Source organism: Gallinula chloropus (genome assembly GCF_964237585.1).
Source record: "Gallinula chloropus genome assembly, chromosome: 2".
NCBI lineage: Eukaryota > Metazoa > Chordata > Aves > Gruiformes > Rallidae > Gallinula > Gallinula chloropus.
This window is the reverse complement of record NC_140086.1, coordinates 63,628,073-63,645,752: the sequence shown is the minus strand read 5'-3', so window position 1 is coordinate 63,645,752 and position 17,680 is coordinate 63,628,073. Positions and strand designations below refer to the sequence as shown.

Below are 17,680 nucleotides of genomic sequence, written 5' to 3'. Positions count from 1 at the left end.
GGGGTGGTGGTTGCCCCTACCTTGGCCGTGCAGCTAGTTCTGCTGTGGCTCTGGAAGGTGTGCCTGTCCTTGACAAGGGCGGTGGTAGGTGCTCACACATGACCCCAGTGACTTGACCAGCTTGATCCGTGTAATCAGTGCAGGTATGGGGCTGCCTGGAGCTGTGGTGAGGCAGGAGGAGTCCCACTGAGGACTGCCTCTCCTGGGAGGCCTGTCCTGTGTGGCACTGCTCTCTCCAGGGGATGCTTCTGCAGGGTAAGCCCCCTGTTTTTGGGTTGGCTTGTTCGGTGGCTTTTTGCTTTGTATTTTTTAAATCATTGCTGTTGTTTTTACATTTCGGTTTATTTTGTTTCCCCCATCAACGTGTTGGCATTCCCCCGGCGCAGAGGACCCAGCTGATGCCATGGGCGCTGCTGGGGACCGGAGGGGTGTGTGCACAGGGAGGGGAGGGTTCTGCCCGTGCTGCCTCAGCCGTGCTTAGGGCTGGTGGGGAGCACTGTCACCTGGTTGGGCTTTCGTTGGGTTGGGCTTTTGTTTCTCTGGGGAGTCCTTTGCGCAGTGGGTTTTGGAGCAGGAGGCTCAGGGAGCCACCCGGACGACGAGGCAGTAGTGCAAGGGATGGCGGTGGCGGTGGAAACCGGCTCCATGCCGCGCCGGCCCGGCCCCCGCAGCAGCGGCTGCACAGGGGTACGCGGGCGGCGGGGCGGGGGCTCATCCGCTGGGCGGCGGCGCCACCTGGCGGAACGGAGCGGAGCGGCGTCCGGCTCCGCGTCCTTTCCCCCCGCTCCTCCTCCCGCTGCCGGCCTGCTCGCCAGCGCTGCCATCCGCAGCTGCCCCGCTGCCTGCGTGCTGCTGAGCCCGGGGCTGACGGCGTCGTGCAGGGCGAGTAACAGCGCCTTTAGTGACAGTGAAGATAGCGGTGTTGTCTTGTGGGCAGCGCGCTGTAAATACCGGTTTAGCCGCGCTGGTTGGGACGCGGGAGAGGTCAGGCGAGCAGCACTGGCCAGGCGTCTGTAGCGGGTGGGGTTATAAGTGGGCGCATCACCTGGTCACAGGTGAGGGTGCCGAGGTGAACCAGAGCGTAGTTGTGCGGAGAGGGTATTACTTAATTCATCCACAGCCTCTCTCCCAACTGCTGTGGGTCACTTCAGGAGCGGTGTGTTTCTTCTGATTCGACACCTAGAACCGAACGGGCCGGATACAATGTCTGTGCCGTTAGGCCAGTTGTCACCCGGGCCTTGTGTGTAGTCCGGTGTGCGGGTGGATTAAGTCGTGGATTAAATGTGTCTTAGTGAATAGATTTTAAATGATTCTGACTTCGAGGAGGATTTTCAAAACACTCTGTTTTCCTGACATGTGCCTAATCTGTATCCTTGCCAAAGTACTTCTTTGTGTGATGCTACTGGGAACCCCCACACACGTGCCATGCACTCATTTACCTCTCTCTTTTTGGAAGTATCTGGGCAAACATACGTGTTTCTGTATGATCTGAATTAACCAGATTGATTTCTCAAGCCCGTTCTTACTTAGGCAAGTTTCCCTTCTCTGGAAGCAGTCTGAAGGAGGCAGCTGTGGTTGGGATGGGGGTTGTCCTGCCTTTTGTAACAGGAGGGCACGGATAAATGGCAAGCAGGGGGTGTAGGTGGTCTGAGCAACTCTTGTTTTTATTGGTAACTTAATCTTCAATTTTTATTTTTTTTCTTTTATTTTATTTTGGTGGAGTTTTATGTGAATAACAACAGAGCCTGCAACTGATACAGGCCTTAGATGGTGGGATGAGGAGGTAGTTTGGTTACCTCAGTTCCCCTTGTCCCTTCCCAGAGCGTTGTTTAACCCTCCTGGAGTAGCTCTGACCAGACTCATTGTGTGCTGCTGGGAAAGCAGATGGCCTTCCTGATATTCAAAAAAATCAGGTCCCCATAAGAACTGACTTCTGGGAATAATTAACACTTAAGCTGCTCAGTAGGAGAGGTGTCAGTACTGCTTCTTGCAAAAACACAGGCCACAGCCCTCTCCCAAGAGCTGATGCAGCATCCTGCCAGGTTTCCATGTCTGATGAGAAAAGCTTTGTGCCGGAGTGTCAGACACCTTTCTGTTTAAGGGCATCTCATAGGGATCGCTATCTGATTGTGGATGTTTTACCATCTTGCTTTGTTAATCCCGCTGCAGGCGCAGGGATTCTTCATGCTGCGTTCTAGGGGGGGTTTGCTCGCAATATGGAGGCAAGAGACGTCAGTGAAGTTAGCTGAGCCTCTTGCCCAAGATGGTGTTTCCAGGCAGCTGCAGGTCCGCATGCAGAAGTGCTTTTCTGTCAAAGCCACATTTGTAAGCTGTCGTTAAACATACTTTCTTACTTGCTTGTAAGGTACACAACAGAATAAGGGCTGGGGAAAAAGAATCTGAAGTACTTTCCAGCTCTTCTAGATGTGTGGCTCGGGTTTTTTTCTTTTTTTTTTTAAAGTCCTTTGAAAAGAAGAAATTCCAAATTAAGCCAGCCTGTGGCAGTGTTTTTCAGCGTTTCTTTTGCTTCTGATGCATTGAAAGCTTAAGCCTTGGTGCTAATTGGAAAAGTTGGGAAGATTCCGCTGTGCTGTACGCAGTCGTTAGCCTCAGTATTTAATAACGGTTTTGCATTTTAACACAGCTCTTTACTTATTAAAATGTGTCTGATATAAATAATCATGACTCAGAGGTGCAGAACTACTATTTTGTTGTCTATGGAGCTTATTTTAAGTGATGTGGTGCTGTTGCCATTTTTTCCAGATAGATTTGACTTTTCCCTCCCACCCTCCTTTAGCATAACAAATGTTTCTATTATTCGAAAGATTCGTTAAACTGCATTTACATCTGGTTCTCTTTTTTGATACTTACTTGAGACATTCCCTTGTCTCCTGACCTTTCTGAGCTACATCATGCACCGTGGGATGATTCTCATCTGACTGACTTCCCAAACAGAAGGCTTCCTCTTTTTTGAAATGGGAAGCCTATACAGCAGAGATGAATAGATGCTGGAAGTTATTTATCTTTTAACTTACATACTAAATATTAGGGGGTTTTCGCCCCTTACTCGTTTTCCAGATTAATAAGATTTTAAAAAGGAAGAATTCAAGCGATCCCAGAACTTTGGTGCTCTTGTGAGCTCTCAAATTTACCTTCTGGTATGAAAGGAGAAGTGTCAGGAAAAATGCTAAAACTCCAAATCCCTTTTGGAGCGCAGTTTCGCCTGCAGGCAGCTGCCCTTTCTGCTGCCGTGCTGGTGGCGGTAGGTTCCAGCCTGCTTTGTCTATTAGCTTTTCAAGGGGATTATGGAAGTTGCCAGTAAATGGCTGATGTCTTTAGTGATCTGTGTAAGGCTGTCACAGAGTTGTGTCAAGCCAGGTCTGAAAGGCCATTTACTTTGCTGGAAGTGCCTCCCACAGTTATTGTTACCGTTTCCTCTGTTCCTTCACAAAGAGGCAGGGAGGACTCTGGAAAGAAAGGGAGGGGGAGAGGAAGGGCTACTTACCTAGCAGTGAGCCAGCCTGCCAGTGCCACTGCCCTGCATTGTCAGTAGGAGCCAACGCAGGTGATGGTGATCCAGGGGCTGGGTGGAAGGGAGCTGGGAATGGCAGGCAGGACCTCGAGCCTCTTTTCTTGAGGCCTTTGCCTCTGGGCTCCAGTCCTCTGGCACCCCCTCTTGGGCACCAGTCCCTCACCTGTCCTGCTGCATCCTGGCAGCACCACCCCTCACCGAGGGTGTCCAGTATCCAGTGATGACAGTTAAGTCTGTCTAGCCTGTGTCTTGGGTTTGGTCTAACTTGCTTGTTTTCCTATTGCAGCCTTATTTTCTTCCATTCTTTTTCCAAAGTCGTCTTTCCTCTGATAGCCTGGAGAAAAATGTAACACAAGGAAGCAGATTTTCTTTTTGAGTCCTGTATAACTAGCACATATTTAAATACTTGCAATAGTTAAAATCTGAGTTCACCTTGCAGTGATGTGCCACTGTATTTGATGTGACTGGCATGCACAGTAGAGATCCTTGACTGCCTGAAGTCTGTGAACAGAGCCACCAGCCATGGTAGCATGGCCTTCGGCAGGAGGCGCAAGGTAAATTAGGTCATGTAGAGCTCCTTATTTCTGTAACTGTGCTACTTCTGTTACCATGCTGGGCTTGCTGGCTGTAGCTTAAGGTATTTCTGCAGAACGCTAGCCTACAGCACAGCTGTATCCTCTTTTTAGACAGAGCAGCTCCAGTAGAAGCCTTTATGATGTATGGCAGTGCACTACCCATACTTAAGACATGAGAGGAGAAAAGAAATATTGGATGAGGAATATTAAGCTGTATGGGGTGGCTGCCAGTCCACAGTCCTGGCCTGGAAAGTCTTTCTCATTTATGCAGTTGAAGGAAGGAGAACAGGTAGTGGTCAAGAAGGTGCTCTGGAGCAGACGTTGTGGCAAGTCTAACTCTTGGAACAAAAGGGGAAATCTCCAGGAAGATTTACAATTATGTGAGTCTGTATTTGGAGTGACTGTGCAGGCAGGCTGCCACTTGCTTAAAAAAAAAATAATCTGAGTCATAGATTTCCATTTCCTCTGCAAGTAGTTTTGACACATCAAAACCAGTTGCACTTCTCTTTCTGTGCCTTAAACTTTAAAAAAAAAAACCCAAACCCAAAAAACATGACAGTCCCTACCCATATCCAACCCTTTCAGATTTAATTATCTATCCTGCTGTGTTAATGGTCTTAGGCTTTTTCTTTTTGCTCCTTCTACCTGCACCAAACTTCCCAGGCAGGGCCACACATGCAGAAGTGCCTGGAGGCTACAGAACGAACTGGAAGTACGCTGCTTAGGTTTTGGACCAGTTCATACTGTCTTGCTATTAACTCTGGAATTACGACAAAACTGTGTTAGAGTCAAATTGGTATCATCTGGCCTAATCACTTCCTAATTTGGCAGAGCATTCCAGGGGTTTTATATCCCATAATTTTCTTTAAGTATATTATGAGCAGCAGCATTTAAGGCAATGCCAAATCGTAGAGTTTTCATTTTGGCAAGCAGTCCCTGCAAGTGTTTTTGCATTGGTCCTGCGTACGTATTAATCTCTCCCTGTGTTCCACCCGTGGTTTACAGATAAGTATTTACTGTTCCCTCACCACTCCCCAGGAGCCAGACAGTGATGTGGGACTGTGAAGGTGCCTGTGTCTTAAGCCGATGTAGTAGTGCCTTTGCATCAGTGGGTGAGTGGGAATGATGGGCCCTTTCTCCTGCGTCCACGTACGAGCTCTGGCACTACGTTTCCTAAAGCAAGAAAAGCAGGTTGGAACTCCTGTGAGCTGGGGACAGGCTCCCAAAAGCCACACATAATGTGGGCAACTCGCTTTGGTTTCTTGGTGCTGTGCTTCACCTGCAGCAGCCCTGCTGAGATGGGAATTCGTCAGGATGCTCTTGAAGCCTACAGGGCAAAGGAGGGGCTGCGGGGCACGACTGGGAAGTCCAGTCCCTGGTCCCAGAAGGGGCTGTGCTGGGAAGGCGAGCAGGATGTGGCAACAGCATGGGGATTGGATTCATTAGTTGCAGCCTTGCACTGTTAGTTGCAGCCAGTGTCACCTCTCCTCAGTTCTTTATTTAGGACAAGCCTGATTCTTAGCTGTCAAAACCCCACTGAAGCCTTACCTGCTCCTGGGTCAGGCTAGTGTGGATGAAGGGTGAAAAAGGTACTTGGAAATACTCTAGTAACAGGAGCTACAGCTTTGCCTGCAGATAAATACACGTTATTATCTGGGGCTTTTTCCCTGCTGCTGGGCAGAGATTACCCTCACGGACCTCGGTGAGAAATACGGACGTGAAAGGATTGGTAAGTCACCGTTAGCTCTGCCGCTGCCCAGGATTCCTGTGCACCTTGTATGTGATGACTTACAAAAAGATCCCACTGAGGAGGTTGAGAGAGACCTGATGAACACTGGAAATCTGTCTGTGGCACCCTGCCAGCAGCAGCCATTTTACCTACACATGCACTTTCACTTCACTCCATGCTCTGCTGCAGATGCTCTCCTTCCCTTGTCTTCAAATAAAGCCTGTGTTGACTCTGGAAGGGCTGATACCTGAGAGACAGATCCCAAAGCACCTAGCACTAGAAGAGAGTTTGTGTTTGGGCTTCAGCACAAAGCCTTTCGCACTTGACGTGCACCTGTGCGAAGCTGAGGGTGATGAAAAGGTACTACGTGAGGAGAGAGTGGAGTAATTTGCACATGGAGCTGCACTGGCAGCCAGTTGACCTTGGGGATGCTCATAGCATCAATACCCTAGATAACAACAAAGCCAGATATTCTTTAAGGAAAAGTTATATAGCTGGTTTGAAAGAAAAAGTTTACTGTGAGCTTTCAGGCTTGTTTTTCATCATGCATCTGCTAATTAACAGCATGTGCTTGAGCCTGAAAGATTTTGGACCGGATACCGTTCGCCACCTAGTTCATCAATAACTTTATTGGTGCCTATTCACTGATTGTGCTTGAAATTCCAATAACCCTCCTGGCCTTTGCATCTGTGGCTCTGTGGAAGTAGGATGGTTTCAGACTTTTTCTTTCTTTTTTTTTAAGTGATCCTTGAAGTGTGAGAGAACTCTACAGCATTTCTGCTCTGCAAAGAAAGGAATTTATAATTTTACTGAACTGGGGAGTACCTTGTTAGAAAGGGGTCTTCTGTGTGCTATACCATAACTGTTCACAGACTCAGGTTTTATTCAAGAGGTTAAATTTCAAGTTTCAACTAAATTTTTGTGGGTTTTTTTTCTGATCCCTTATAGTGACCTTCCAGATTCTTTCCAAAACACAAAACAAATGCAGTCAGTATCTCTGATGATAATAACGATAACAATCTAAAATAATTCAGAAACCTCAACATGTGCAGTCCAGAACTTGAACAAACTTTATTGGATTAGTTTGATGATTGCCTATTCCTGTTTCTTGCTGCCTGGATTGTAAGGGCTCAGTGGGTTTTGTTTCCATAAGCAGCAGGTGCCCTCCTAAACAGTGCTGGAGAGATTAGTAATGGGGACCCGGGAGCATTAGGAGGAGTGGGCTCGGCTGGGCTGTCCTGCTTTTATCCCTTGCAGTATCCCCCACGTCTCTGGAGTGAAGGAGACAAACACTGTAGTGGGACCCTTCAGCTGTTGGGGACGTGGTGGTGCCATGTTTTAAGCGTTTGACAGTGAGGGTGAAAAGTAATGTGCGGGTAAAGTTGGGAATTGTGGAGGGTGAAGTTAGTGAAGTGACGCAAACAGGACTTGGGAATAAATCCATATGTTGTAGTTCTGGGAACAGAGGGAAGCCTGAGAAGTAGCATGGTCATAATAAAAGTTGAATTTAGGGCTCCAAGTGTTAGTCATTTAATCATCATGGCAACAGTGTTAGTACTGTTAGGAAAGAAAAGAGTGGAAGGCAAAAAGCTAAATTTCATTACTCTGAGGGTCCTAAAAAACCTTAAAGTTGCTTTGGCTGGGTAATAATTTCTTGTCCCCAGGCCCACTCCCAAAACCCAGGGATACAGAACTGCAGTTGCCTCTCTACTTTGAGATGCTTTCCTGTAGTTGGCATCCTTTCCCAAGAAATACTAGGTTGCAGTTTGGCAGTGGGCAATCATGCAGCCGTGTCCTGAAATTGTTGGCTGTGAGATCAGAAAGCAAACAAGAAGGCATTTTAGGGTCTGTAAGGTTTAGATGTAGAAAAGGAGAATGGAGGCCAGGAATACCAAAGGGCTGCTAGTTCTGATGGGGAAACCGTGATCTCTTTGCTAAGGATGGAAGTACAGTGGTGTTAGAAACGTACAGCTGATGATCTGGAAGTGAAAAGATAAGTCCCCAACACGTAGCCACAAAAAAGATGGGGGGAAAGAACAAAAATTATTGTTGAAAAATACTAAGGAAAAGCAGTGCTATATAAATGAGAAACACCTTGCTCATGATCAGATGAAGGCAGGACTTCTTAGGGCACCTGGGGGCTCCTTTTCCTGGCGCTCCAAAGCTCTGGCACAGGACAGCGCAACTCCCCTTTCCACCTTCCACAGCCACAGTGAAACCACTGTGGGGTGGGGGGAGCTGGGTGACTGATAAACTCTCTGTATGAGCCCGCATCTCAATCACAAGAACTGTGTTGGATTCCTGACCTGTTAAAAAACTCAAACCTCAGCCAAAACCACTCACCATCAATTCTAGTCTGAGAGGAAGCAGGGATATTATTTGATCCTGTGCTTTCTACCCTTCAGCATCACCCTCTTTCTGACTAGTCTGCCCTGTCCCACAGTGCTGAATGCTCCAGCCTAATCTTTGGTCATCTTTCTGAATTACTGGGGAGCTACTGTGGTTGCATCTAAACTGTCTAACAACACATAAAGCAAGATGAGCTTTGCAGAGCTGGATCTCTTATCAGAACAGAGTAACATTTTCTTTCCAGTACATCATTGCAGCATGTGGCTTCGTGCTGTGAGAAAACCTAAGAAGGTTTGTAGTAGTTGTCTCTCACTTTGCATCTTCTTTGCAACCACATTGGCGATCTCCTCAGTGACACAGAGCAGAAAGCAGAGGAGGTGGCAGATAGCTTGTGGAGTATAAAAGCTAGACGTGCAAGCAGCTAGAACAGGGGGCATGGCTGGTGTAAGACATGCAAAACAGATACCGGGTGTCTTTGAACAGCCTGACCTACGCTCAGAGATAAACTTGCTGCTGAGGGGTGTCATGGACTCGCTGTTGAATGCTCTATAGGAGTTCTTTGCTTACATAGCCATATAGGGAATTAGTATGAAAGGAAAGTTGGTTTTGACACGTCTACAATGCAGTTGTAGTGTGTGGATATTAGCTTATGAGGGGTTTTGGTTTGCTGTGTGGTAGACCAAAGGGAAGGAGTAAGTCATGCTTTCTGCCTTCCTCTAAGGAAAGATGGGTGTTTATCATAGAATCACTTAATGGCTTGAGTTGGAAGGGACCTCAAAGACCATGTAGTTCTAAACCCCTGCCATGGGCAGGGACACCTCCACTAGACCAGGTTGCCCAAAGCCCCATCCAACCTGGCCTTGAACACTGCCAGGGAGGGGGCAGCCACAGCTTCTCTGGGCAGCCTGTGTCAGGGCCTCACCACCCTCACAGGGAAGAATTTCTTCCTAATATCTAATCTAAATCTGCCCTCCTTCAGTTTAAAGTCATTGCCCCTTGTCCTATCACGAGATGCCTCTGTAAAAAGTCCCTCTCCGCAAGGGCCTTCCCTTTTTCAGTCTGAAAGACCTCCAACTCTCAACTTGGCTTCACAGGAGAGGTGCTCCAGCCCTCTGATCATCTTTGTTGCCCTCTTCTGGACTCACTCAAGCAGGTCCATGCTCAAGCAGGTCCATGTCCCCCAATATTGGAGACTCTGAAGCTGGATGTAGTACTCCAGGTGGGATCTTGCAAGAGCAGAGAGGCAGAATCACCTCCCTTGACGTGCTGGTCATGCTTCTTTTGTTGCAGCCTAAGATGCGGTTGGCTTTCTGAGCCACAAATGCACACACATTGCTGGCTCATGTTGAGCTTCTCATACACCAGCACCCCTAAAGACCTTTGCCTCAGGGCAGCTCTCAATCCATTCTCTGCCCAGCTTGTAGTTGTGCTTGGGATTGTGCCGACTCAGGTTCAGGATGTTGCACTTGGCCTTACTGAACTTCATGAAGTTTGTATAGGCGCACCTTTCAAGCCTGCAGAGGTCCCTGTCGACAGCATCCCTTCCCTCCAGTCTGGTGACTGCACTACGCAGCTTGGTGTTGTCAGCAAACTTGCTGAGACAGCAGTGAGTCCCCCTGTCAGTGTCACCAACAAAGGTGTTAAACAGCGTCGGACCCAGTACCAACCCCTGAGGAATGCCACTCATTGCTGGTCTCCATTTGGACACTGAGCTGTTGACTGCAGCCTTTTGAGTGCAGCCAGTTCCTTTTCCACCAAGTGGTCCATCCCTCAAATCCATGTCCAATTTAGAGGCAAGGGTGTTCTGTGGGACAGTGTCAGATGCTTTGTGCCAGTCCAGGTAGAATACATCAGTTGCTCTTCCCTTATCCACCAACACTGCAACCCCGGTGTAGAAGGCCATTTGTTGATAATCTGTGTTTTGTCTGTCTAACTTGTACAGTCCAAACAGTGTTCCACCTCTTCCCCTGACATTTATTCTGCAAGCTGCAAATACACATAATTGGGATTTTTTTTTCCTGTTCGTCCTGAGTTTTCCTGCATGAAATTATCTGATGATTGTGATAGACTCCAGTGCTCAGGATGACATAATTCTCTTTTGGAGCTTGGTGCTCCTGGGGAGGCTGCAGGCTTTGGCCTGTCACACTCCCATCTTCCTTCAGCCATGTGAGGGACACTTAACTCTTCATCTTTATTTTCTGGCTGGCTGCTCTCTGTTGCAGTTCTCTGAACTCCTTCTGACTTGTCTGCATTTGCAGATCTGCACAGATATTCTGGAGGCATGGAGTATTTTTGTTGGACCTCCCTCTTGCAGGATAAAAGACCTTGCTTTTCTGCTGCATATCTGTTTTTTATCTTTTCCCTTGCCATGTCCCATTGTATTGTGCTTACTATGGGCAAAATTTTACATATTGCCCATTGCTATAGTGTATATATATATATATTGTTATATATACACACACACGTGTGTGTGTGTCTGTGTGTATAAAATAATGTGACCAGCATGGCCATCATGTCTTCTTTAGAGGAGAAGTTTCATTTTTATAATGTGTGCTTTTCTTTGTGAAAGCTAAGCTGGAGAACCTTACCTGGTACACATATTTAACTTGCCGTCTATTTTAACATCTGTTATTTTCGACATTGCTGCTTCCCAGATTTCACTCTCCCACTGCATGGGGGTTTTTGGATTGTTTCCATTGACTTGTCTTAGCCTGTTTTTTTTCAGGAATGAATATAATTTGATTTTTTTCAGACTGCATTTTTATTCTCTCTAAGTCCCTGTGCATTATTTCCTTGTCCCTGTTATTTTTGCAGCTCCTCCGAATACGATATTTCCTGGAGATTTAAGTTAGCATGCCGTCTAGAGTCTCCTCTGGATCATTAAAGAAAATACCAAATGAAATAGGACCTAATGCAGATCTTTGCAATGTTGCACCTTCTTCCAATGTTGCCCTTTGCTTGTAGCGTGATTTATTTGCAGCCAGTTTTCACATTGAGCCACAGCATTCATCTCAAAGTGCAAATCACTATCAAATGTTTACTAAAAATCAAACAATTCACGTCTGCTCTTTTTCCTTTGACTCCTGGTGCTGTAACGCTAGCCAGAGAAGGGGCCAAGCTCCAGCCAGTCCTGGTCTTCTGAACAGAAATCAGGGTTTCATTGTCCTCAGGCTTGTAGCCTGGTTTCCACTTTATAGGAGGCGTCAGGAGTTAAAACAGCTGGGCGGCCCATTCTGAGATTCGTTTTTTGTGGAGGAACAGAGCTGGGGAGGAAACAAGAGGAGTTTATGCACGCGAGGGTCAGAAAGAGAGAAGAGGGACTGTGGGGAGAAGGGGAGTCACTTCGGTCTGCCTGTGTAAGATGTACAACCAAGCCATGGCAATTAGCTGTATTTCTGCAGAACTGGCCAGATCCCTGAACCTCCCTGTGTTTCTAGACCGCAGCTTCCCATGTAGTGGGGTGTGCCGCGCCCAGCTGCTCTGTGCCACGCTGGCCTGCTCTGTTCTCCTGTTGTTTGTGATGCCATCGATGATAGAAGCTGTGGCCAAACTGAACGCTCAAGATGACATCAGGAAGCATCCTCTAGCTGGGCACCTTGTAAAATTTGCCTGCTTCAACTGCTGGTTGAACATCCCTGATGCTTCAGTGAAAGTCCTAAAAGGACCTTTCTCACTCCTAAGTGCAACCAGTAAACAGTTGTTTTGGGTAAGAAACAAAGGAACTGAGACAAAAATGAGGAGATGACAGGGTCTGGAGGATAAAAAGTGAGAGCATGCTTAGCTCAGAACTCTTTCAATGGGGAATATGAGTTATAGTCCCTAGAGACCATGCAGAAGGCATCCCATTCATGGCTTTTTGCTTTGACCTGGCCATAATAAAATCTCGAAAGTTTCTGGTGACAGTAATGCCTGCACTGCGCTGGTTAGAGCAGTATTTTATACCAGTGATTTAAAAGGATTGTTAGTACCCATTTTCAGCTGGGGCAAGCGGCTGGGAGCAGGCAGAAATAAATTTAATCTACTTTTCTAAAAAGGCTCTGTCTATAATATTGGGTCACATACTGTATCTTCTTGCTCTTACCTGCATCCTTCCTTCTTCCCCTGGCTTTTGATGCCTGCTCGCAGCCCAGCATGGACCACCACCCATGATGGGGAAGATGGCAGCTGGCAGTGTTTCAGCCGGGGTGTTGGTCTCTGGAGTGTCAGGTCCATGGTGGAGAGCAGCATGGGGCTGGGTAAAAGCTTAGGCCGTGGTTTGTGCCGGTGAAGAAGTGTGAGTTGTCCTGCAGGTGAAAAGCATGTCCGTCCGAGTCTTGGGAAAGGGGGCTTAAAGGTGTGATTTTAGTTGGGGTTCTTTGTTTTGGGGTTTTTTGGGGGGGCAGAAGTGCGGCTTGAGCAATTAATGCAAATACTGCTATTGAGGTTCCTGATCTGCGATACTAAATTATTCCCAGCATGTTCAGTACTGTTTGTGTGAGACATGAGAGGAATCGAGCCCAGCAAGATGCTATGAAATGCTGTTAGAAGCAGTGTTTTGTAATAACCTTACAAATTTTCATACATTGTACTGACAGCATATGCCTTCAGCACTGTGGCAGTTGCAGGCCTGGGTACACCTCAGGAACACCTTCATCGTTCTCCTACTCTGTGCTGTGTTTTCCACCTGGAAAATACCTTCTTATTTGATGGCTGCACTAAAGCAATGGAGCTAAGAAGTCTGTATCCAGCTCTCAGTTTGCAGTCCCAGGCTTTATACCTGTGGTTATTGGGGTGCACAGGAATGTGGTCTGTGTCTATGCTTCCTCCTCCTCTCCCCCATCCCAAATACAGATCTAACCTGAACAGTCCAGGCGTAAAACCAGGACCGTGCCACCTCACAGTCTGTTTGACTTTGTGCTCTTTGCTGAAACAGCACAGTAGGTAGATTTCGACCAAGTCAGACAGCATCAAAGGAGTGTTTGAGGGACACAGAGCAACTTGGGACTCAGGACATCTGCCAATGTGCTCCTTCATCACGGCTGCGCAGGTGGACCAAGGAGTGGCTGGAGCCTCTGTGTGCTCAGTGTGCCCCTAGAGCGAGAGCAGAGCAGGGCTGATGGGGGTCTCCCTCTGCACAGCCTAGCAGCTTCAGTCTCTGCTGAGTACTGCAGCGACTGAATGATTTGGTTTTGCTTTGCTTTATTATTTACTGCGATGATCAAAGGAGCCACTCCTTGTGATCGTAAAGAGAAGCTTTAAAATCTTATTTAAGAGCACAAACATTTTGGGCTTTGACAGATGTGCTTTGAAAATAACACAGATGTGCAGTGTCAGATTTCACCGCTGCATGCAGTGTCTTTGTTTCAAACTGTAAATTTGGAGAGTAGTGCTGGGCATGTGTTTTCCCAAAGCCTTGCTCCCAGCAACACAGGAAAAACAAGTTTCTGGATTTGGGGGGGTTTCCCCCCTGAATTTACCTGCTTAGAGTGTTTGAAAGGAGAATGATCCTAGCAGTGGGCGCTCAGCCCTGCAAGGCTGCAGATCTGTGGGTTATTTTTAACCTAATTACCTCGAATTAGACAGAAGCTTTAAGAATTTTTTTGCTTGAATTGCAGGCGAGGCTGAAGGAGATTTCATTTGCAGTGAAACCCCAGCCGAAGCCATGCTCCTTCCCTTGCGCCGTGCCGAATAACGCCCGTGGCATCGCGCCGCGCTAACGAACAGCGCTCGGTTGTCTGAGGCGCTGGCTTTTATGAGTTGATGCGAGAGGATATGCAGCTCCAGAGCAGCGCGCTCCTTTCCTGTTTCTCACCCCTCCTACGGATGCAGCGATCGCTTTGGTCTAGTGACATTTTAGATGGAGCGTGGTCTCCTTACACTTTGCCTGGCAGTGGCTAATTAACTGCATGTTAATTGAAACTGAAAGTTTGTCAGATGATTCAATTGAGTTACATGTTAAGTGGATTCAGTGCAGTAAGCATTACTGCTGTGATGAAAATCTCTGCGGAATTGATTTGTGAACTGATTTGGAGGGATTCAATGGCTTCATCAGTGGCTCTTGAGAGATCGGCATCAGGAGAGTGGGCAGAGGTAGCCATGCTCCCAGTGAAGCAAACCCTACTCTTCTTCTCTTTCCCCCTAAATGGCTTTAATTACTGGCCAGTATGTTCCCTTTCCAGGACATGTGTTAGGTAGATAAATTTACTCTGGAGACCTGAGAAGAAAAGGGGAAGAATCAAAAGCCTCGTTTGGATTCTGTAATCTAAATGGCTGAAAATGTTGAATTCCATATCTCTCAGTGGATCAAGGAGTCATAAAATTTTCCGAAAGTTTGACTCAAATGTAAAAGTATGTTAAAAATAGATCTGCTTTGAACTAGCGGATGGAAAATTCAGAATTTACATCCTCCGTAACTCATCTTTTATACTTGGCCACTGCAGAAGTCCCTCTTAAGCGAGCAATTTATTCTGTGTGCTGTACCTGCTTATACGCTCCGTCTCCACCTGGAGCCAATTTTTATTGCCGAGTTATAAACCCTTTGGAAATAGGGGTTTGTAAATGGAAGCGCTGACAGACCTTTAACTAGGTCAGTCTTATCTGGCTCCACTATCTTGGCTTTTGTTAGAGCATTAAATGGGTGCTTTATTTGTTTATTTTTCTCACAGCCCCAAAATTTTAACATGGGTGTATTGTTGATCTGGTTTAGCTTCCAAATGTCACAAACATGCAACATTAGAGAGTTTAGCCAGACTTGGCAGTGATCTTTGAAAGTAAATGGAGCTATTGTGTCTTATTTCAAGATTGTCTTGCTTGTACAGTAGATTTAGTCTGTAGCATATCATCACGATGCTAATACAGAAATTTGCTTTTTGTCCTGCTGTCTTACTCTAATCTTGAATTTTGCTCTGTCTTTTGGGCTTCTTTCTGCATAAAATGACAGCAATGTTCTTTTGTTTGTCCCATTCAGATGAAAAGCCATACCACTGCAACTTCTCTGAAGAGAAAATCCCGATGGTAGCATCTCAGTTGGATGAACTTCCAAAGCTGGGAAGTCGCAGCACCAGAGAAAATGAGACCAGGGAATCGAAACCAGAGATTCCTGTTCTGGTGTCAGCACTGGAGAGTGTCATCAAGGAGCCCTTTTCAAAATACCAAGATCTAAAAGGTTCTGTAGACATGAAGATGCCAGCATTTCACCACAGCCAAGGGCTTCCTTGCTCCAGTCGTGTCTCTAGCTTTGCTTCAGGTGTGGCCCAGACATCTACAAACATGGTCATGGACTTGAAAACATCACTTGAAGTGCCCGCTAGTCACGCTAGAGAAGACTTGCTAGACTTAAACAGGGAGCATCCTGCCCTCGAAAAAGGTGCTGAAGTTCAAGAGGTAGCTCCACTCGATTTGAGTGAAAAATCAACAAGGGATAATTCATGCAATAAAAATCTGCATCCATCAGTGCAGGCTGCTTTAATTGTCTACCCGTGTCCTTTCTGCAGTCACAAGACCTACTACCCTGAAGTCCTGTGGATGCACAAAAGAATTTTGCACAAAATCAGCTGTAACTCGATGCTCCCCCCTTGGGTTCAACAGAACGGATTCAAGAGTGTTAAGAACAACCTGGTCTTTCTGGCGAGGAGTGGGCGTACTGGCCCCCCTCCTGTCCTTGGGGGTAAGGAGTGTCAGCCTTTGCCTGTTGCCAGATTTACGCGCACTCAAGTGCCAAGTGCATTGCCAGGGTCCAAAAGCAGCTCTCTCTCCGCTGGGATGACTGCAAAGTCTGGGAGTGTGCATCAGTCGAAAGACGGTCATGCCTTTGGCCACTGTGGGCCGCGCTTATCAGGTCTGGATGGGTACAGGCAGCCCAAGTTAAACCATTCCCAGGAGCAATACAGCACAGCAGCACAGCAAAAAAGTAAATATGAAGCAAATTCCAAACTTTTGCAAATGGGAGCCTACAGCAGAAGCGTAACGCCTACTCAGACGGTCATATCCAGGCCTAGCACACAGCCCACCAACAGTAAGCAAGTGGAGAAGTACATGGTTCCCCAAGGAAGTTCTAGTTTTGCCCCTACAGGTAAGCACTGTGTGTCCGACTCCATGAAGCCCAAATTCAACCCACCACCGCCACAGTATCATCCTCTGTGTAAAAGCGAGCAGTACACTAAACACGAAGAGCCGTCCGTGCCTCAGAGGGAGCCTCACATGAAGGCTGGGAACGAGATGAGGACATTGGCAAACTGCACAGCGGTAGCACGAGCGAGTCCACTGCTGCAGCCCCAGCTTAGCGCCGCGGGAGCTTCTCCAGCTTTACACTCTAGCAAACAGGACCTGGGATCTGACGGGCATGAGAAACGTTTGGACGTTTTAAATATCTTTAAAACATACATTCCAAAGGACCTTGCTACGTTGTACCAAACCTGCGGTGCCAACAGCCCTGTCCTGGATCACGCAGGTAAGATGTTCACGAGCCCTCCCATAGCTCAGAACGTGGCTTGCCTTGTTCCCGCAGCACGCTGTTCCACAGTTCCTTCCTGCTCTCCCTCCAACAGTTCAGGTTACAAGTTCATTGTTTTTACCATTTCTGGAGAGGCTTGGCCAGGTCTGTTTACCGATCTCTAACATTGCAGCATCCCCCCCTCCTTTTGCACCGTGTGACATTTCTGTTGCAGGTTAAATGTATCTGGTTCCACCTGGAGTATTATTGTTCCTTTGTCCCCTCGCTTCAAGCAGGCTAAAGTTACGCAGATGTGCTGTCACACAGAAGATCCCCCTGATATGCTGGTGCTAGCTAGCACTCATCATCATCTTTTTGCTTCGGGCAAAATAAACATTCTCTGGGGCTTATCTGTGATGTTATTTGGGAGGTTTTGTTCCGTTTTGTCTGCAAACAAGTCTTCCAACAACAGAGAGACATAATCACTTGTCAGTGTCCTTTGTCTTTCTTGACTAAAGTCTTAAGATCTTCCTTGTCCGTATCAAAGATTGCTGTGCTATATTTCAAATGATTCTTTTGATCTGTTACTCTGTTTATAATTAAAAAGAGGTAGGGCTGAATATGTGCCTGTTAATTGAGGTAAGCAGGAAGGGCAGTTGTGCAAATAGCCAGTTTAAAAGTTCAGGGACAAAGAATCAGAGCACTGCTTCTGTCTCTTGCCATTTAACTGCCACGTAAAAAGGTGAAAAAAAGAGTAAGCCTTGTATTTGCATTTGAATACCATACTCTGCCGATGATCTGCCAGAATTACTTCATCTCTGGATATTTTTTACTTTTGAGATGGAGGGGTGTATATAGAGGGGAGCTAGAGTCACAGCTGTCACTATTTGTGCACCTCTCATGGAAGGGAGTACATTTTCCAGACTGGTCTTGTGACGTCCTCACCTTAAATAATGCTCTCTCTTTTTGTGTAAAGTGGAGCTTGTGAGCCCATTTTACAAGTGGGATGAAACCCAGGACATTTGGAAGCTGGTAGCCTAAGGACAACTGGTCTAGCGCGGGGAAGGTGTGTGCAAGTTCACTGC

At 47.0% G+C, this 17,680-nt stretch overlaps 1 protein-coding gene across 1 annotated transcript in view; it reads left to right on the top strand.

The window, feature by feature from the left end:
- The window catches only part of ZNF516 (zinc finger protein 516), a gene marked incomplete at its 5' end in the record, with an annotated part of 58,934 nt that overhangs the window by 29,170 nt on the left and 12,084 nt on the right, over positions 1-17,680 (top strand). Inside the window, one exon of the mRNA XM_084280485.1 lies at positions 15,132-16,613. Coding sequence (XP_084136611.1) covers positions 15,132-16,613 — 1,482 coding nt within the window. The remainder of the gene's footprint in view (positions 1-15,131; positions 16,614-17,680) is intronic.